General features: G+C 34.0%; 2 protein-coding genes across 2 annotated transcripts; both read left to right on the top strand.

Moving 5' to 3' along the window:
- Positions 1 to 13,476: 13,476 nt before the first annotated feature.
- On the top strand, positions 13,477 to 17,445 carry LOC122311995 (nudix hydrolase 25). Its single transcript, XM_043126804.1, has 6 exons — positions 13,477 to 13,785; positions 14,335 to 14,385; positions 15,079 to 15,171; positions 15,575 to 15,669; positions 17,022 to 17,133; positions 17,212 to 17,445. The coding sequence occupies exons 1-6, from the start codon at positions 13,720 to 13,722 to the stop codon at positions 17,314 to 17,316; spliced, it is 522 nt and encodes a 173-aa protein (XP_042982738.1). The 5' UTR covers positions 13,477 to 13,719; the 3' UTR covers positions 17,317 to 17,445.
- Positions 17,446 to 20,049: 2,604 nt separating this feature from the next.
- On the top strand, positions 20,050 to 21,498 carry LOC122310410 (protein FAR1-RELATED SEQUENCE 5-like). The gene has a single exon (XM_043124301.1). The coding sequence runs from the start codon at positions 20,050 to 20,052 to the stop codon at positions 21,496 to 21,498; it is 1,449 nt and encodes a 482-aa protein (XP_042980235.1).
- The last annotated feature ends 588 nt before the right edge of the window (positions 21,499 to 22,086 follow it).

Here is a 22,086-nt window from a genome sequence, read left to right as displayed (position 1 = left end):
ATTGATTTCCAACTAATTTTTTCCTCAACTTAATTACCAACAAACACATTTTGCCAACCATTCTTCTACCTAACAATCATATATATAATAATTTAAGGAACCAACAAACACATATACAATTTGTTCATTCAACAATTATATTATGTCAATATTTCTTCTAACCAATATTCATATCTACAATTCTTGAAACTAACAAACATTTCCACAAACCACCATTCTTCTCTACCTAAACTTTACATCTACAATTCTATCATCGGTCAAACACATTCATTTCACCATGCACAATACCCAACATTCATATCCATAATTTTTCAAACCAACTTATAGATGTAGCTAACTGTCATTCTTTTGCCAAGATTTTTAAATGTAGTTAATAGTTTTGGATTAAGACTTATAAATATATCCATCCTTTAACTACTTCCCCCTTTATTTTTTCTTTCAATTCTTCGCATTTTTTTTCTCTTAGTTCCCTATGGATCCCTTTCTAAATACTCTTTATATGTTCGATGAAGATTATTTTGATCATGAGGATCTTATGATGGAAGCAATGGCCTACATAGACAATGACATGCAGCCGAGGAAGCATTTTTTTCACGTCGTCCTAATTCTCAACCTCGTATGTTCATCCGACGCAATCCATTGGAAGGTCATGAACGCCTTTGGAATGATTACTTTGCTCAACTGCCAATATATTTGCTAAACGTTTTTAGGAGGCGATTTCAAATGAATCGTGATTTTTTATTTTTACGCATACATTCTGCAGTTGAGACTCATGATGATTATTTTGTCCAAAAGAGAGATTCGAGTGGTAGGCTTGGATTGTCTTCCCTTTAAAAGATGACCGCGGCAATTAGGATGCTTGCATATGGGTAACAGAAGATCTTATGGATGAGTATGTAAGAATTGGAGAAAGCACTGCATGGTTGAATATGAAGAAATTTGTAAAGGCAATCGTGTCAATCTTTGGGAGTGAGTACTTGAGGTCTCCAATCATCAATGATATAGCGAGGTTACTAGAAGTTGGACAAAGGTGTGGGTTTCTAGGAATGTTGGGTAGCATTGATTGTATGCACTGGAAATGGAAGAATTGTTCTAGTGCTTGTAAAGGTATGTACTCTAGTCACGTAAATGAACCAACTATTATTTTGGAAGTTATTTCCTCTTACTATCTTTGGATATGTCATGCTTTTTTTGGTTCGCCTGGATCTCATAATGACATCAACGTACTCGATCGATCTTCTGTTTTTGCTACATTGGCCGAAGGTCATGCTCCTCCGTGCAACTATTGTAACAGCCCGCTAGAAATTCAATTGTGAAAATTCTATTGATTTTAGGAACCTCGTGAAAACTCTATAAGCTTTCACGAATCCATTAATCATATAGGTTTTTGTCTAACTACATAGTTAGTGTTATTATTTACTATGGTATCAGAAGTGTGTTTTTGATTATTGAAAATAGTTAGAAGTGTCAAAATGCATTATGGTTTGTGCCATTAGACTCGGAGGGTTATTTAAGGTCTTATGGCGCAATAACACTTTTTCATAATTTCGGGCGAAACGTCTGTTCAAAACTGTAGATATTATTGGATAAAAATATATTAAGCTAATTTTGTGTATATTATTAGATAAAAATATTTTAAACTAATTTCGTGGATATTATTGGGTAAAAAACATCTTGAGTTGATTTTTGTAGATATTATTAGGTAAGAGAGTCCTACACTCCACTCTCACTCCGGATAAGAGAGTCCTACACTTAACTCTCACTCTAGTCTCATCTCTTCCATATCTCATCTATAAGTATCTCCAGCCACCCATCTCCACGAAATTATCTTCATTTACACTTTTCATTAAAAGAATATCAAACACTCTCTCTCGGACAGCTTTTAGGAGTTCTTTTGCATGCCTATTTCGAAACTTTTGTAAGTGTTTTATCATAAAGTCTCCTTCATATAAGTTGTTTCATTTTGAGTCTAGTTTACGTGGATATCTTATTTGTTCCATTTGAAGATCATTTGGTCAGTCAAATATTATGTAAACTATAAAAATATCATTCTGGGAGATAAATTGGAGAATATGTTATAGTTTGGAGTTTTTGACCAAGCTAATGGATAGATATGGGTCTGAAATTTTTATAGAGTATTTTTAACATGTGTATATGATTATTGGTTGAAGATTTTTGCATGATTAAAGATTTTGATGAAAGATTTTCTTAGATTTAGAAACTTAGAAACTGGAAGAGGAAAAACAGTTTCTGTTTTGAGAAAGTTTAACTCTTTGGTGGTCTAAACCTATTCCAATGACTTTGATAATTTTATTGGAGGATCCTAAGCATCTTATATACATGTTTTATTATTATTTTGAAGATATTTGATGTTAGTTTCAAAGATATGAAATTTTATGCAAATAGATATTCAAATAAGCCAAAGTGTGGATGTTCTTGGCTAAATTTATGTTTTGGTTAATTTTTAACCATGTGATCTTGAATTAGAAGCTTATATATGTTTTAGAACATCTTTTTAAGCCATGTGATGGTTTGGTTTGAAGATCACATATTTATAAGTCATAGATCAAAAGGTTGATCAAAACAAGTTGGAAACAAAAATCAATGGAAATAGCATATGGGGATTTCGGCCCTATGGAGTTTTAATAGTTGTGATTAGTTTTAAATTTTTATAAATTGATATTTGAGTTGAGGATAAAATTTACATGAGGCATGTAAATTTTGGTGACTTTTGGAGTTAGTATGCAAAATCCTTAAGTTATGGGTAAAACGGTCATTTTCCTACATGTAGAGAGTAAAATGGAAATTTTATTCTTTAAGTTAGTTTTTTCCATATTTCAAGTTATTAGTGATTTAGTGCTAACTTTTAGAATCACTAATTACAGTTTCTCGTGATCGCGCTTGAGGTTTTATAAGAAACGCGGAGATCGAGATAAGTTAGCTTTTAACTTACTAGCAGTCTACTGTGTATGTGTGCTGAGTAAAGGAACTACAGTATATGTATATGTGTTATAATATATGTCATGCCATGTCAGGTCATCACGTAATTGTTTGTTATACAGAATTTATTCTGTCATCAATTTTTATCTGTTACATAATATATTATGTCATGTATTGCTGTACATTACAAGTACATCATGCTAAGTATGCCATCTATTACATGTATGTCAAGTCATATAATATTCACTGTTGCAAGTATGTCATGTTAAATATGTTGTCTATTATATGTTATGCCATGTTACGAAATATTTCTATATCAAGTTGGTCATGTATTTTAAGTTATGTTCAAGTCACATTATGTTACGTCAGGGTTTCAGTCCTTTCGTATTCCAGTCACGTTTCATCTTGATTACTTATGTATGGGGTCATAGCAATTGTGACGCATACACTACGTGAGACACAGCAATTGTAACACGTAGAATACATGGGGCCACAACAACTGTGAAGTATGTATTTAAGCAGTTAAAGAATAAGTTTCCGTAGAATACATGGGGCCACAACAATTGTGGAGTATGTATTTACACGTAGAATACATGGGGCCACTGTGGAGTATGTATTTTTCATATTAAGTCAAGTTTGTGTAGAATACATGGGGCCACAACAATTGTGGAGTATATATTTTTCATGTTAAGTCAAGTTTCAGAACAACTTCATGATAAGTCAAGTTTCATATCACGTTCATGTTAAGTCAAGTTTCAGAACAAGTTCATGATAAGTTAAGTTTCATATCATGTTCATGTTAATTCAAGTTTCAGAGCAAGTTCATGCTAAGTCAAGTTTCAGATCAAGTTCATGTTAAGTCAAGTTCAGTTCATGTTTCAATTTAAGTTATCTCAATTATGTTATGTTGTAGAATTTGATTATGCATTTATGCTTTTACTGTCATCCATGCATCATTAGCTTGTGTGAAAGTTTTTATGTTAACTTACTGAGATTTGTAATCAAATCTCACTTTGGTAGTCCCAACTACCATTCCCCCTGAATGGTAGATCTTGTTACTGGACCTGAAGGAGAATCAGGAGCGGATCAACTAGACACAGTTGACTAAGCGACGGTATGACATCAATGTTAATATAGTAATTAACGTAAATTACTACTTGTACGATTGAGTTGCATCTCTAGTACTTTTTGGATCATAACCATTTTGGACTAGTGTTGTGATCTTAGTTATTCAATGGGTTTTTATGTATGAAGTATGTTTTAAGTATTTGGGATATTTCCAATTTGGTGCATAGTATATGGAGTATTGTTAGATGCATGTTAGGAACATTGCATCTTATATGTCATGAACAGGGGCAGGTAACCTTGTGTTGCATGTCTCGACGCTTCAAATGTCCGTCCGATCCCAAACAGAATTTGGGGGCATCACAGGATGGTATCAGAGCAATACGTCTCTGGGCAGTAAATCCATATGTCCTTAAGAAATGCACCAAACATTAGGTTTGAAATTTTAATCGTCAGTAGGCTTGAATTTCTTAAGATATGAAAGGTAGTATGTGGTTTTAATACATATACTCGTGTGTTTCAAGAAGGGACACATGACTCGTGATAGAATACTTCGGAATCCTAAGGGAGATAACAATCAAGAGGATCAGAATTTCCCGATGGATGAAGGATTAGTTGAGGTGGTAAGATTGCTGACCAACGTGTTTAGACATCCACAACTACGGCAAGTGCACATACCCATTAGAGTATATGCTGTCACTCAGAGAGACGTAGATGCTGGCACCCCAGGAACTGCAGGAGCTGGTATCGTCACTGGTATTTTACTAGGACCTATATGTGGTTAAACATAGTTAACGTTGATCTGATTGCAATTGATGATAGTATTGCATTATTGTTATTTTGGAGTAGGTCAAGTCATTGGGGTTGGTAAATTGTACATTGTTTGATTCAAACGAGTCATTGTTTCTATTAATTGTGGTAGTGCTTGAGAATTCAGCTTGGAAGCTGAATTGTTACCCTAGTGGTAAGAGTAACAATTTTCATTAGAAGTATTATTGTTCATACCAATGTAGATATAGAATACCTTTTAGTAATATGAGAAATGATATTTATGATTGATAAATGGTATTCCACATATTTGGAGAATTGTTTTGATTCTAAAAATACGATAGAAATTGTGTTTGGAAGAGTAATTTGATTAGGAGAAGCTTTAGCCTTAGTAAGATTCATTTATGATAATAGTATTACCAAGCCGTCAGTAAATGATTTCTAGCAAAGCACTATCTTTATGGATATATAGATCGATCTTCTTTTGAAGACTATTATATAGGGAGTAAAATTTTGATCTTGAGGATTTATGTGAACATTAGGAACAAATCATTTAGAGTTAGAATAATTGATAACTCATGATAGATAGAAGAGTTATGACAATCATAAGAGAGAAAGTCTCAAGTTTAAGTTATTAACTGGTCAGTTATCGAAGTACCACCTAGGAAGAGGACTGATTGTTGCGATTATAAAGAAGTAAGTTAGTCCTAGACCAGTAGAACTCCTTGAGATTTTTATTAACTTGAAGATTATTGAGAGTTTGGATATGTATGATTAAATGCATATTTATATGAGTCATTGGATCATGTCATATATACGAAAATCCCTAAAAGAAATAAAATGGAGCACATAAAATATCTACCAGAAGATAGAAATACAAATATGAATATTTGTGAAGTATTATTTTATTATCATAAAACAAAATTACAGAAATTTGAGGCTTTTTGCCTCAGTCTTTAAACGCTCTTGCTCTTTAAAAATCTGCATGCCTTTCCTATCTAAAGGAGTAGCCACTCGAAAAGAAGAGTTAAGCAAAGATTTTAAATACACCATACACACACACACTCATTTATATATACATATATATATTTATCTGACATCTTGTGAGCAATGATGCTTGACTTATTTGACATCTACACACACACTCATTTATATATACATATATATATATTTATTTATATTAAGCTCATTGCTCTAGAATTTGATCTCAAATACTTGATTTGTGAATAACCTAGACAAATGCAAGCTCCTGTATGACAATGCAAGGATGTACACATCATAATTAATCCAAGCTCCTGGAAGTTGGAATGGAGAAACAACCAAAATAAATCCAAAAATTTAGCCTTAATAAATCCAGCATCTGGAGTTAATGAATGAATAACAAATCCAGCATCTGGAGTTAATAAATTCAACCTCAAGTCATAAATTCAGTGAATAACAAATCCATAAATTCAGCCTTAATAAATGATACAAAATGTTGCTTCTATTCAGATTTTCCTTTTCACAAACAAATCCAAAATACAAGCAGCATAAATAGCCCACAAACACTTCCAAAATATAAGCTACTTCACAAATTTTCTAACCACAAATACTTCCAAAATACAAGCTACCATTCAGATTTTCCAACCACAAATACTTCCAAAGAGTTCCATTCAATAATAAAAAAAATTTCCATGCTTTATAAAGAAGTCTTGTGGCTAGGCAGCCACTAGAAGCTAGAAATTTGAATTCATTCAGATGTACCATCTGAATTACTTATGGACTCATAAAAAATTTTCCTCTGAACTTTATGGAAGTAGGCTTTCTGCATGACATTCATACAAGAAAGATCATTGCTCATCATTTCAGTCTCAAACTTTCTCTTATCAATTTCCAGTTGTGTACCTTTATCGCGATCTACCTTCATCTGCCATTCTCTTCTCTCTGCCATGAACAATTGTCTATCATCGGTCATTGCTCTTAATGCCATGTTGAATTAAGCATAAGATGATTCTTGGGCCTTCCGCTTCCTCAAGTTTTCATATTCAGCTTTTTTGCCAACACGCTTTTCAACATTCTCCTCCTCAACATCATTCAAAACTTCACTTGACTGCTTATTGGAATGGCGTTTATTGTGTGACTTTCTCCTCGTATTCAGTGTAGTCGTGTGTTGATGTCATTTGGGTTGGTGTCTCGATTCCAAGAATGCTCCAATGTGAAGTTCCCTCGCTCCAACTCTTTGTACAATATTTTTGCATTTTCAATCTGAAAAAAGTTTAAGGAATATTGTCAAAAAATAAATCTTACATAAATCGTCCACATTATTAAAGGAAAATGGTACATACCTTATCTTGTTCGGTCGCACCACTCAGGTGCAATGACTCTACTTGCGCTAGATATGCACAAAACTTATTTGTGCATTTCTGGGTCATGGACCAACGATTGATCAATAACCCTACCAAACGGTTCACAGTATGTGGTTTTTTATATTCGTGATAAAAATCAGAAATCCTCTCCCACATTTGAGTGAATTTCTGATTAGCTCCTTGGATGGCATCAATACTAATATTGAGTTAATCAGAGACAAGTACATTATCCTCCTCTATAGTGAAAGAAGCACATCTTTAAACTTTTTTTGCTGGATGCCTCTTTTCACCGTGAAAGGAGGTTGCTGCGACCACAACAATAGAATGTTGTGTGAATGTTGGATTGGTAATAGGACCTTCTCCTTTACTTTGTAAAAGAGTGGTGAATAATGAGTTTTCCTCCAACATATTGTCCATCCTTTAAGAATTGTAATTAATAAATTGTCAGACAAAGCAGCACATACAACGCAACATAATAAATAAGGCAATACAATTCAACTTTTAACATCAGCAAATATAGCATGTTGTGTATGATTTTATTTATAAACTCAATTCACAAAATTTTTTCATGTAGAAAGAAGAAAGTTGCTGCCACAGATACTTTAAAAAATTCTTCCTACAGTTCTGACTCAACTCAGGATAAATAGATGATTGCAATTGAAAAAAAAAAGAACAAAGACACAAAAATAGTATAAAAAAATAGAACAAAGATACATAAATAGTATAAAAAACGGAACACAAATTGTATGTAAGGCCTATCAACTAAGGATAAATAGATGACTGTAACTGAAAAAAAATAAAAATAAAGACACAAAAACAATATAAAAAAATAGAACACAAATACCTTTAAGGCCTATCATTAAAAGGAAAAAAGGGCCAAAATCCAAGCTACTGCTTACTTGCTTAGGCTGGTGCTTCATTAACTGGACAAAAAACCTTATTAAGGTCGTGTTAAACTTGCTTAGATAAGGCACTATCCATGATGACTTTGCAAGGGAAAAAATGAAATATCATATGTTGTGTTTCTGCTATGTAGGGGCTCCACTAAATTCTTTGGGAGCTATTGCATTGGGTGTACCTGTTGGTACTCAGTATGTGATTAAGGGCCAAGTAGACTTTTTTTTTTTTTTTTTTTATCAGAATGCTTTTGAGAATTTAAGTTACTTTTCCATAAAAGAAATCTTGAAAATAGAAGTTTCATCCTAGGTTGGATGGAATGGTTTCACACACTTCTGTTCCTTTCTGAAACAACACTTTTCTTTCCCAAAATCATCACCATCTGGTAAAATCTACCCTTCTCTTTTTTGGAATATTTTTTTTTTCTATTCCAAACTTCTAATGAAAACACAATGAAAGCCAATTGTATTGGATATTCAGTTGGAATTATTCTGAAATTCAAATACAAGTTGTGACTGTTCAACCCCAACTGTGAGTTACGTTTTCAGTACTTTGAAGATTGAATATATCTAAATGATCTTTCTATCAAACCTATTTCAAATTTGATAATCTATGGACTCTTCTTCTTCAGTTGGTTGTTATTGATATTTAGTTATATTGCATGATATGTGTTGATTTTGTACCACTCTTGTTGGACACAGATATTTTTTAACGACCATTAACTGGTCTCTGATGATGTCAGTGTTCACTGTAAGTATGAAATATGCTTCCCTGCTGTTTAAAGTTCAAAATTGTCCATTATGGACAGGACAGATTCCAGCCATGTTTTGGGCCATCATTTTTTCACATTATAATCATAATATTGGTGTAAACCAGATTTTCATGAGTTTTCTTTCAGTTCCCTATAATCGTGATATGTAGACCCACAAACTCCAAGTCATTGGCACTAACTTGGCACTTGTTAACATGTACCAATGCATGTGAGGGGGCTTGTGCATTTTCTTGTGTAACCCAGTCCATATAGCTCATTTGTGGAACACTCATTTTCTTGTGCATTTCCTATAATCCCACTTTGCTCTAATCTCTTATCAAGTAGTCTTGGATTGGGAGGACAAGTTACGTATCATGCAATGCCAAATTTTTTTTTTTTTTTTTTTTTTTTTTTTTTCCGTAGGAGGAAGAAACTTTTATGTATCATGCTTAAAAGATTTTTTTTTTTTTTTGATAGGTTCATGCTTAAACAATAACAGTTATGTAACCTTATTGTGATATTTTTATGGAAGGATTGCGAGGACAAGTGGTCACTACATTCAATCCTAACACTTCTCCATGAACATAGAGTCACAGACTATGAAAACCAAAAAATGATGATACTAACCAATAGATGCAAAATAGCATGATACCAACCAATAGACAATAGATCACAAACGAATTAAGATGAAACACATATATTCAGAGGAATTCCAACCACAACCATGAACACTGGGATTGCTTGGAACACAAATAGATGCAAAATAGCAATATACCAACCAAAGAAACGAGTCCATATAACAGTCAGCATATAAATTATCTCACATACAGCCATTAAAATTTACAAATATGCCAACAATACATTACGGATTCAAAAAATACAATACCAGAATCAGTATGGTTGCTTGATCCGAAGGCAAGACCGAGTACACCTTATAAAATAAGCAAAAAAATCACAAAATAAATAAAACCAAAGTCAGTCCTATGCAAAACTCATTCCATAAATTTTTCCTAGCCAAAAATCGAGAGCAAAAACCCCAATCGGGGCTGACCATAAATCCAAAACTGAAATGAAACTAGGGTTGCAGGAGAAAAACAAAATCAAACGAACCTGAAATTTGACCCAACACGCGAATCTAATCTGAACCAACCTAGACAAAAGCCAAGAATGATTCTGTGTGAAAAATACGGGGTGCAAAGCTTGAAAACGAGAGAAAGGGAGAAAGGGGGAGAGAAAACATACGAGGTGCCTTTGGAGAAGAAGCTCGCGCGAAAATCTGATTCTAGACACTAGTGTTTTTTAATGAAATGAGTTTTTGCGTGAAGAATCCGAGAGTATTGTTTCGGTGGATTGCGAAAAATGAAAAAGAGAGAAAAGAGGAGAGAAAACGAGGGAAGGAAAAATGAGAGAGGGAAAAGTAAAATTAAAGCCGTTGGCAATTAAAATGTAATAAAGTAACTGGTTGATGAGTGTATGGTAGTCTTTCAAATTTGAAGGAAAACTAAGAAACACTGTAGCTTAAAACTCTCCATTGATACGTTTGACTAATCCAATGTAGCTCTAATTTATGTATATTTATCATTTTATACATTTGGCTTGGTTTTTGATGAAGTCAATGCCAATACTCTAAGTGTATAATCATTTGCCATCAAAACAACCAAATTCATCGCTTGTGTGCTGTTTCTTCAACCATCTTGGGTTGGGTTTATCCATTACTCAAGTAAAAGTTAGATGCCAGAAGTCACCATCCAGTATCCGATACGTACTTTTGGGTTCCCATTAGAGCTTAACTCGCTACTTATGTTTATAACTTGAGTCATCCTAATCTACTTACAGTTTTATTTATATTTTTATTTGTAATGTTTATTTTGTTAATATTTTTTTAAATTCAAATTATAGGATTTAAAATCTCATAATTTTCAGCATATTAATAACTAATATGTGGATAAATAAATTTTTATGAGTTTTTTAAAATACATTTAGTATTTTTTTTTATAACTTCATCATGTACATATGCAAACACTATGGGTGTATTCGGGTTGCTTCAGTGTGGAAGGTTATGGATCTAATATTTCAGTCCATCATTTTTATTGGATTAGATTGTTAGCTATTGGTTCAGTTGATTAATTCGGTCTATAAATATTTTTTTTACATAACAAATTAATATAAAAAATTAATTAAATTAATAAAATTAAAATTAAGTGATAGTATAATTCGGTCGATCTCGATCCTACCCGATTAAAAAAAGAGAAATATTTTTTGCAGTCGGCAGATGCAGTCGGTTGTAAAAAAGTGAATTAATATGTGACTTATATGAAAAAAAATTATTTTTTTAATTTTTTTTATTCATTTCGTATAGCTGACTGTACATCGACTGTATTTATCAATTATATGTAGCAAAGCCCTTAGAAAACAAATACACTTTAAGACCAGCTAATAAGATTATCAGTTCGGTACCAACTGAACCCAATCGGTCCACTCAATTTTTCCAACTCCGACAGATAGTCTCCCTAGTAATGCCACGTACTCCACGTCCAATATCTTCTTGTTATTTTTGCACTTTGCTAACGCATCTACCAGCGTAAAAAGACGGCTTAACAAAACATTCAACTTGAACAAAACTCGTACATTCGTACATGTGTGGCATTTTCCTCCAGCCACTCTCGAACTCAACATCAATGATGTCTTCTATGTTGCCATATAAGTAACATAGTATCTACAATACCTTTTAAGCATTTATGCTGCTCAAGAAATTTACTGGGTGTCATAAATATTTTGAGATCTATTTTACATATATATTTTTCTTTTACGTATAACTAAAATCATTCTACTAATACGGAAAAAAATACAAAAAGATTTACTACTTTTTATATTTTTTACTGTTCACCTTTCATTTCTTAATTTTGGGATCATGCTACAGGGATCGATAATCATTTAAAAAAAAATCTAGTTACAAGCACAACTGCGTACTAATATATATACCAATATAATATAATTAGTCAAAAAGTAAATTTTATTAAAAATAATATTAATTTAAATTTTAAATATGAAAGAATCAGTATTAATATGTAGATTAGGATACGATTTTATTTGTACGAAATAAAATTTGTATCTAAAATACTTTGACTAGATTTTCAATTTCGGGTATTCTCTCCTTTAAAAGTCGTGTTTAAATTTAATAAATATATAAAAGTATAAAATACCGTTGATATTAAAATAAGCATTTGGGTGTACGTGTAAAAGAAGGTAATTTAATTAGTATTGTATATAGTCACCTTATTTAATTAAGAACTTGTCAACTTGCTGTACGTTTCAATCCCTAATACGAAGGGCTTAGACTTTTTGTTGCTTGCAAGATATATATTTGTCACAATTATAATGAACATAAATTATATATATATATATCTATATCTATAAGTTTAGGATAACGATGGCTTGCTCGTACGTTGTCGTGTTATGGACCTACGGTGAAGCATGCGCAGGAATTATGATCAGCTAGCTGGTTTCAGTAACGGAGACTTTGAGAGGACAGTATGGGGGAGTTGGTTTGGTTATAAAAAATTATTTAATTTTATATAATTATTATAATTTTTTGAATTATAATAATTCTCGTGATCAAACTCATGCTATCGTAATGCATGCTCAAACTGCACGTGAATGTTTATATAAAATAAAAGTAAAATAAATTATCTTGCTTCGATCCAACCCAAGAAACGTAGATTTCATGTGATCTTAGCTTCGATATCTTAAACTAATTACTTCAATTTCAAAAAAAAAAAAAAAATACTCAAAACAAAAAAGTATAAAACATTATTAAAAGATAAAATAAAATGAAGTGAATAACCTTTAATATCAACTCTAATTAAATCCTGAGTTTAAGAGTATAAAAAAATTTAATTATAAGCGATTCTATACACCAACACATATAACCCGTCATAGCATTATTTTCACATCATTTAATACTTTGACGCCAAAACATATAACGTTATCATTTATAACGTCCACTAGTGATCTGACTATTGCACAACACGCCTAAAAGCAACAACTTTAGTGTGCAATAATATATTAATAAAATAATGGTAGTATTGCATGGGGCATATTCTTAGCCTATGTTTGTTTTAAATTAAATTTTGAGATTTTTTTCAATGAAAAGACTTTTAGACTCAAGAAAGAATCATTTCTAAAATGTTTTTTAATTAATTACTTTCCAAACATAAATAAATAAAAATCTCATAACTTTTTCAATCCAATCATATTTTATATATCTAAAAAAATATTAATAATTGCATATATATATATATATATAAATATATTTATTTTTTGTTTTAGAAAAAAAGATCTTTGATACGAACAAGGAAGCAAATAAGTGCGTAGGTCCACTTTTCCTGTTTTTTTTTTTATTTAAGGGTGTCTGTAGCTCTGCCACTGAAAGTCAACGGCCTCCCTCGCCCACTACTTTCTGTCTAACATCTGGCTTTTTCCTTAAAAAATTTCTCTTCGCTATCTGATTGACTACGTCACCCTCTCCGTGCGCAATGCTATCATGCGCCCACCTACCCTTTCTATCCTTTCCTTATCACGCTCGCTCTGTCTCTCTCTCTCTCATGTTCGATCATGATTCTATAAAAAGCTCAGGAAATGAAGAAATGGAGAGAGCTCATGATAACAAGCCGAGGACGCTATGAGCCTATCCCTCCTCACCAGCCAATTTAATATTTGATAGGTACTAAATAAACTAAACCCTGGGTGGAACGGTGCGCACGATAACAGTCGCAAAATTCTCGAACCCCACTCCGCCCTCTGAGTCAGCCTTTTTGTCAAATAGTCAGAATCAGCTTCACTATTTCCCCACAACACTACAGGCCCACTTTTTCTTGTTGAATTTCTTCGAGTCATAAGCGTACTCTCTCTCTCTCTCTCTCTCTCTCTCTGTGTGAAAGCTCCAAAGCAAAAATGGAGGGTCTTCCTCCTGGTTACCGTCCCAACGTTGGCATTTGCCTCATCAACTCTGACAACCAAGTAACTTCTGTCCCTTCTTCAGTTTTTCCTTTTTTTGTTAAGGGCGTAGATGGTAAGCTGTTTCTGTAATAAGAAGAGATATTAAAGATCGGTAGTGGATCTTCTTGTAGAAAAAGTAGAATTGAGTGTTGAATATATTTCTCTGAGGTTTTCTCAATTTCCTGGTAATGGTTTTTGTCTTTGTTGGACTTACCCTGTATAATTCTTTTCTTGTGGCTTTCTTGAAATCAGGACTCAAATCAAGTTATGATCTTTTCTTATATATATATATATATTTTTAAAATATAGAATATTTTAGTCTGGACTCATCTGCAAGACTGCAATTAGAAATTCCGGCCAAATTCTGGCGGAATTATTGATGTTGGGTATTTAGGTTGGTTGCGTTTTTTCAGCAGAATTAAACACTACGCTAGAATGATATTTACCTACATGGATTAAATGTTGGAGTGGAACAAGTAAAGCTGCAATAAAAACTCAAGATTCATTTCGGAGGTCTGCCTGCATAAGCAAATGGACAAAACATGTCAACTTTTTGAGATTTTCTTGCAGGTATTTGTGGCTTCAAGATTGAATGTTCCAGGTGCATGGCAGATGCCTCAGGTGATACAGCATAGATGCTGTTTTTCTTTTATGATACCTCTTAAACAAGCTCATGTTTTTATTTATTTAAGCAATTAGATGCACACATCATATAGATTCATAGCCAAATTTTTTTAAGGGCACTGATTTGATTCCTTAGGATTTGACCGCATGACTTACGGTATATAGTAGATGATACTGTGTAGAGTAAATGCATTCCTTATCATTGCGCTCTATTAACAGAATTCTGTTACCTCATGAATTAACTGTGGCCGCTAAGGTAGTGGGGCCAAAGGGTTTGACCTAATTATTCATATCACCACCTCTCCATTTGCTAGTGTCATCCTACGAGACATTTCCACATGGTAAAAGACTCTTTACCAATATTTTCCCTACTGATTTGTTGAATGGACCATCATTACCTGCTGTCTCTAGGCAGAAAAGTTTGTCATGTTGGGTTCTAAGTCTATTTTGGCCTCAGACAAATCTTGGGTTTACTTGGAGTCAGTAACATCCTTCCTCAAGGCCATACTTAAAGTGAAAGGATCCATTTGATGGATTTTGGTTGGTTGTCTCAACCAACCACTATAGTTTGAACTTTCTTTTGTATCGTGTCACAATGTTTTTTTAGATTCCCAATTTTTACCCTAGATTTTTCCATAGTGGCAATGTATTGCCGCTGACTTTAATTGGCTATGGGATCTTTAATCTCAGGGAGGCATCGAAGATGGCGAAGAGCCCAAATCTGCAGCCATCAGAGAACTGCAAGAAGAAACTGGAATAGTATCTGCTGAAATTATTGCCGAGGTTTGTAGGGGAAAAATGAAGCGCGCTTCTACTGTTTCATTTTGCTGTTTGTTTAGTTCTATACCAGTACAATTATGCCCACGAATTCACTGGACCACCAAAATGTCAAAATTTATGTCTCCTCATGTTTCAAAAATAATGCAATAATGACTAAGAAAACATAAGATAGAACATGCCAAACTTTATTTCTGTACCATCACGATTCTTTGAACATTTTTTGGAATCACTTCGATGAAGGTGCTAGAGTTCTATAATTTCACCGCAGGATGAAGCTATCTCAGAATGCTTGAAGCTTATAAGATGTGCTGGTATAATATGTTGCCACTCAAAAGTCTATTTTGTAGGGTGGAGTAAAGTAAGGATAGCTTCTTTGTTAATTATGATTCAGAATATGTGCTAACAGGTTCCAAATTGGTTGACGTATGACTTCCCTCCTGCTGTGAAGGCCAAAGTGAATCGTCTTTGGGGAGGTGAATGGCATGGGCAGGCACAGAAGTGGTGCGTTTTTCTTTCTTCGGACACTCAAATACATCATGAAAGAAAAACCATGTCTGGTTTTTAAATATCCATTTGATTTTTGTCCCTCTTCAATTAGCCTATGTTTTGTTTTGGTATCTAAATACCATATTGTTTTGAACTCTGCAACTAGTAATGAGATGCATCTTGAGCTTGATGAATCAATCTCAAGGCCTGGTTTCTCTGACATTCTTCTAATTCTCATTTTCCACATTATCTTCTGTTACACACAATTCTATTAGTGTTCTTTTTCTTTCATTGGCCTTTGTTTGAATCTCAGAAACAACTGAGGTTAAGGAAAATCAAATTGCTTGAAGTAGCAGCTTCACTTCTTAAGCACTTAAGCAACTTTCTTTCCTCAGTCTTCTTCAGATCCAAACATAGGTTATGCTTTTCCAGGGAAATATATTAATTTTACCAGTTATATATGTGCGACCAGTATGCATTTCTTATATGAGAGGAGAAGTGCCTGTTTGAACATCCAGTTAAAGGAACTGTTTATTTATTTATAGTCATTAAACTATGTTTGGAACCCCTTTTCCAAAAAAACTATAAATGGAAGATAATGCCCCAAGTCTGCAATAGACTATTGGCCTTCTTATATGTCCTAAAAATCTAACAGCTTTGCAATAACAGAGATTATATGTATTAGATATTAAGAGCTTTACAATAACAGATGAAGAAGTTTAAGGTCATGGTTTAAACTTGTTTACCAAAAGCTACCTTCCCCAAGGATGTCTAGAGTGTAAACATCAGCTTCTTGATTAATTTAGTGGAAAGCGCCTCTCAGTTGCTTTAATGATAAATTAAGTCTCATATGGATTTTTTGTTCCTCAATTGGCTAAGATGTTTTCAAGTCTGATATATATGCTTTTTGCATGCACAGAAAACAAGTGACACCATGCATGCAAGACATGGAATACTTTTGTTTGGTTGCAGTGAAAAATACATTTGGGTTTGTCTAATTTACTGGTACTCGTCACCCATCAGGCTCCCATCTTAGTGAATTATGCGCACCCACAAATGAAACATTGAACAAATGTATTTTTTTGTCTTTGCCACTTGTATATGAAACATTGAACCCCTCCATCAATCTCTTACAAGTGTTGTAATGAGCAATTAAGAACACAGGATCATGTACTACCTTTTACGCTTTAGTGGCTTCAAATTAAAAAAAGAAAAAAGAAATTTATTCTATATAACTTTTGGGCAATTAAAATTCTATTCATTTCCCGTCATGCAATTTTATAACTGTACTATGTCCCGATAGATTTATATGGGTATTTTACCCCAATACTTTGTGCTGCCTGATGATGAATTTGGACACATGACAGGTTCCTTATGAGATCAACAAAAGATGACAGTGAGATCAACCTAGCTAATGGTGAGGCAGAACCCGAATTTGCAGAGTGGAAATGGGCAAGCCCGGAAGAAGTTATTGAGCAGGTGTGCTACAGAAACTCTTTTGAGATAATCTTTCTATGTGTTTGGACTTGGTAACATAAGGGATAAAACTGATGGCAGGCGGTGGACTACAAAAGGCCAACGTATGAGGAAGTTATGAACACCTTCAAGCCATACCTTAGTGGAAGTACAATATCCACAAAATGTAAATCGTCTAAATGGTGAATGTTGTGGGCGTGGATCTTGTGGTTTTGTAGTTCTGTCCTTGATCTACACAATTTACCTGTAAAATGTGGATTCGGTAGAACTTTGCTCTTTGTAAATGGAAATGCCAGTTCAGTACTTAAAATTAAATGGGTGTTTTTGTTTTGTGATAATAAAAGCTGTGTCCAATTATTTAGTTCTTCCAGTGGCTCTTCTTCAAAGGGTGCTTTCAAAATGTTTATAAAAAAAACTTGAGGTCATGGCACTTTCAGACTTGGAGCAATCTTCCACGAAACTGGGTAAAAGTTTGTTTTGATCTTTCAGTAAAAGTTTCGAATTTTTCACCTTGGTTTGGGTATTTTTAGGGTGTGCTTGAAAATATAACTCATCTCCGATACTTTCAGCCTAGTTTACTCCTATTCATAAATTATTTATTATTATTTTTATTATTATTTACAAATTATCTGAAGTATTTCTATTATCCAAACGGATTCTTAATATCTATAATACGAGGTATAAGTATAACCATTCTATTTTTCCTCCCTAAGTTGTAAGAATGTTTTTTTAGTGTGTTCTGGCCCTCCTTTTTTAAAAATAAAAAAATGAGAAACGCTTCTTACCGGTCGGGCTGTAAATGAGTTAAAAACAGCCCTCCATTCATGAGTCGCCACGTAGGATAAAGCAATGTAAAGGAAAATGGACTCGGGCACAAAGAAACCTTTCTCCCCTTCGATCTGCCTATGCCTTTCTCCCATTCCAGTAAGGCCTTCTCCTATTCATCAGCAGCACGATGAACTGACCTGGAAGCTAAGCCCGACGGCGACCCAGACCCAGAAATCAAATTGTGAGCACGACGAACTGACCGGCAAGCTTAGCCCGACGGCGACCCAGAAATCTGACTATGAAGCCGAAGCCGACGCCGACGTAGGTCAAAATTGCCCCCTTCTCAGTCTGAAGCCGACGCCGACGTTGCTGCCCCTCTCTTTGGACTCGATTGCACCGCCCTTCGCTGCCGCTGTTCTCACCCCTTCATTTCTCATGGCTGACAGTCAGGTATCATATGTTAGTAGTAATTTTGAACTTCATATTTTAGATGTAATGGAAGTCTGAATATTGGGAAACAGGGGATTTTAGTGGTCGTTTAAATATGGAAATTGACGGATCTGCAGGTAATGGGTTTGGATTTTAGTGTCCTGAGCTGGTTGTTACACAATTTTGAAATGAAACTCGTGTAAACCAATGCCAATGCCGCCTCTTATATTTATGCATTTTTTATAGCTTTATACTTGCTTGATTTATGCCGATTCCTGACCTTCGGATAGTGCAAGTTTGATAATTAATCCAAATGTCAAGCTTAGATAAAATAATCATTGACCACTAGATCCAGACTCATTTTGTTCATCAAAGAAACTATCCAGGCTTCTGACCTTCTAGACTTGTGCAACTAGTCAGCATGTTTGTCCAATATTCACGAATCACAACCAGAGGTAACCCCATCAAACTATAAAAAATTGCCTTAACTTTTGTTTTATATGGCCAAACTAACCCATGTGACTACATAAATTATTGACAACAATTACTACTGTACTATTAAACCTTTTTTTATAAGTGGCAATTATTATAATTCACAAACGGCAGTGACTAATATCATGCCATTTGTTGTATATCTAGGTCTATTTTTATGGTAATATGGTTGAAAGCAATAAACTTTGCCGAGATTGGTGGAAATTTCTCTTATTTTTGTGTCAGTGTTTGTTGGTGGAACAAATTGTTCTCTTCTTACTGCTTCTGATAGTAATTTATGTTCTATTTTTATTGGTTTATGCTTGCTTCTTGGTTTTTATTTGTTCAACTCGTAAGATAAATAAGCAATGCTGTGTAAATATTTGTTTGGTTCAAGTATGGTGTCTCCAATGTTAGATAGATTTATAATTTCGTGGTTTTTTTTTAAAGGAAACAATTTATTGGGTTGATAGTGATGAAGTCGAGGCTGAGAGTGTAGATGGACAATGTGATGTTAATGTTGAAGATTATGTGAATGTCGATGATTGTAGCAATATTGAATATGGGATGAGTGTTGAGGATGGAGTCAATCTTGAAGAACAAGTGCATGTGGACGATTCGAGTAGTGGTCGTTTGGAGCCATTCATTGGCATGATATTTGACGATGCAGAAGATGCATAAGCATTTTACAAGGCATATGCAAGACGGATAGGTTTTGCAATTAGGACAAATCATACTCGGTTGTCGAAAGATGACAAAAAACTTTGTGCAGTAGACTATATTTGCACAAGGGAAGGATTTCGGCGGGTAAGTAGGAAAGGAAAAGAACGAACAGTTCCTGAACTTCCTGAGACAAAGATTGGATGTAAAGCAATTATGGGAATAAAAAAAGATGGTGAAAAGTGGGTGGTCAACAAGTTTGTGGTTGGACATAACCACATTCTACTTACACCGAGGAGTGCTAGTTTACTCCGTGGAAATCGAAAAGTTACTAAAGTCCAAAAAAAACTTATCATGACTTTGAATGAGTCCGGTGTACCGATAAGGAAGATTATGTCAGTGTTGAGTAAAGAATTAGGCGGTGACTTCAATGTTGGCTATATTGGCAAGGATATTGAAAATTATTTGGGAAATAAAAGGAGAAAAGTATTTGAAGAGGGAGATGCACAAAGATTATATTCTTACTTTCTTGAGCGACAACTCACAGAACCTGGGTTTGTGTACTCCATGTAAGTTGATAAGGATGGGTGTATGAGAAGTTGTTTTTGGGCTGATTCGCGATCAAAAGCTGCATATCAGTACTTTGGAGATGTTGTTACATTTGATGCGACATACCTGACCAATATTTATAAGATGTCATTTGTGCCATTTTCTGGAGTTAACCATCATCATCAGACCATAATGTTTGGTTGTGCATTGTTAGTTAATGAAACAGCTGAATCATATACATGGTTATTGAGAACATGGCAAGAGGCAATGCTTGGTAAATCTCCTTCAACGATAATTACTGATGATGACAAGGCAATGGCGAAGGCCATTGCAGAGGTACTCCTGAATACAACTCATAGGTTGTGCTTGTGGCATATTTTACAAAAGTTTCCTGAACACTTGGCCCATGTTTATAACAAATTTCCTGACTTTGGTAAAGATTTTCGTCATTGCATCCATGACACAATTACAATTGATGAGTTCGAGCAAGAATGGGGCGGTATATTAGCCAAATATGAACTAATAGGAAATAATTGGTTGCAAAGTCTTTACACTCGACGGGATAAGTGGGTTCCCGCTTATTTGCGTTCAACATTCTGTGCCGGTATGTCAACAACTCAAATGAGTGAAAGCATGAATAAATTTTTCAAAGATTATGTCCGTTCAAGTACTATGGTTAGTGACTTTGTGTATCAGTATGAAAAAGCTTTAGCTGCCCGTTACTTTAAAGAAAAAGAGAAGGATGTGCGGACAAATTCTTTGCGGGCGATATTGAAGACACCTCTTAAAATTGAAGAAGAGGCAGCATTGGTTTACACAAGAAAGTCGTTCCTGATCTTCCAAGATGAATTGTTCAATAGTTTACGGTACAAAGCAACAAAATTATCCAAAGATGGTGAAAGAAAGACATATGGAGTGGTAGTTTGTGGTAAAGAGAAACCACTTTACCATGTGACATTGGAGAATGGTGACGAATATGCAACATGTACATGCAGAATGTGGGAGTTTATGGGGTTTCTTTGTAGGCATATTTTATGTGTTTTTGGTAAGAAATCCAAGTTAGATAAATTGTCACAACATTGGGTGAAAGAAAGATGGACTATTAATGCTAAGACTCAACTCATAACTGACATACCATTAATTGAAGGGCAAGTGAGGGAAGGACAGGATGATCCTATGATGAGAAAAAGTAAGTTGATGATTAAACTTTATGACATTGTTGAACTGGGGTCGCAGTCAGCTGAAAAACATAATCACCTATGTCTTGCATTGGATAAGGTTCATAAAGAGTTACTTGCAATGGAAGATCATGTAGAATGTTCACAACGAGGAGGGGAGTCAACCAACATTCAAATGGAAAGAAGTCAAGTTGTATCCAATTTTTTACAAACGGTTCAGGATCCTCCACGAGGGCCAACAAAAGGACGATCAAAATCTTTAAGATCGAAAAACCCAAAAGAAACACAAACAACCAAAAAAAAGACGCTGTAGCATTTGCAAGAATGAGGGACACTCAAAAAACAATTGTCTTTCAGTGAGGTATGGTAGTTTTGTACTTACTTGTATTTTATGAACTAATAATTGAAGAAGTTAATTAATCTAAGTGTTTTGTTGTTGCTTATGTAGGGATTTCGTTCAAACAACTGACAACTTATCGATACATGACACAACATAGTCGAATTGGTGGAAATTACTTGTAAGTGATTTCATATGTGTTTTGTTACCGATAATTCAGCTTCTCTTTATATAATAATTTAATCCATCTTTTTCTTACTTGTAACAGGAAATGATGTAGAAAATGGCTTTGCAATGGTCCGTTCATCACAAGTTTGCTCAGATTTCAGGACATAGGTTCTGCTTGGCCCCAAGAAATTTTTATCTCAAACATAAAATTCTCATCTTATCATTACAACTTTTTCAAATCCTCATACAAAATATAATAAACAATTTAACTTTTTCTTAAATTTTTCAAATCCCAATACAATAATAATATTAAAATATAATATTTTAATATTTAATCTTAAAACTCAAAATTCTCATCTGAGAATTCTCAGTGGCTAAGCAGAACCATAATCTTTG

This window comes from Carya illinoinensis, chromosome 5 (genome assembly GCF_018687715.1).
Source record: "Carya illinoinensis cultivar Pawnee chromosome 5, C.illinoinensisPawnee_v1, whole genome shotgun sequence".
In the NCBI taxonomy this organism is placed as follows: domain Eukaryota; kingdom Viridiplantae; phylum Streptophyta; class Magnoliopsida; order Fagales; family Juglandaceae; genus Carya; species Carya illinoinensis.
Note: the sequence above shows the minus strand (reverse complement) of the source record. Positions and strands in the feature narration are given on the sequence as shown.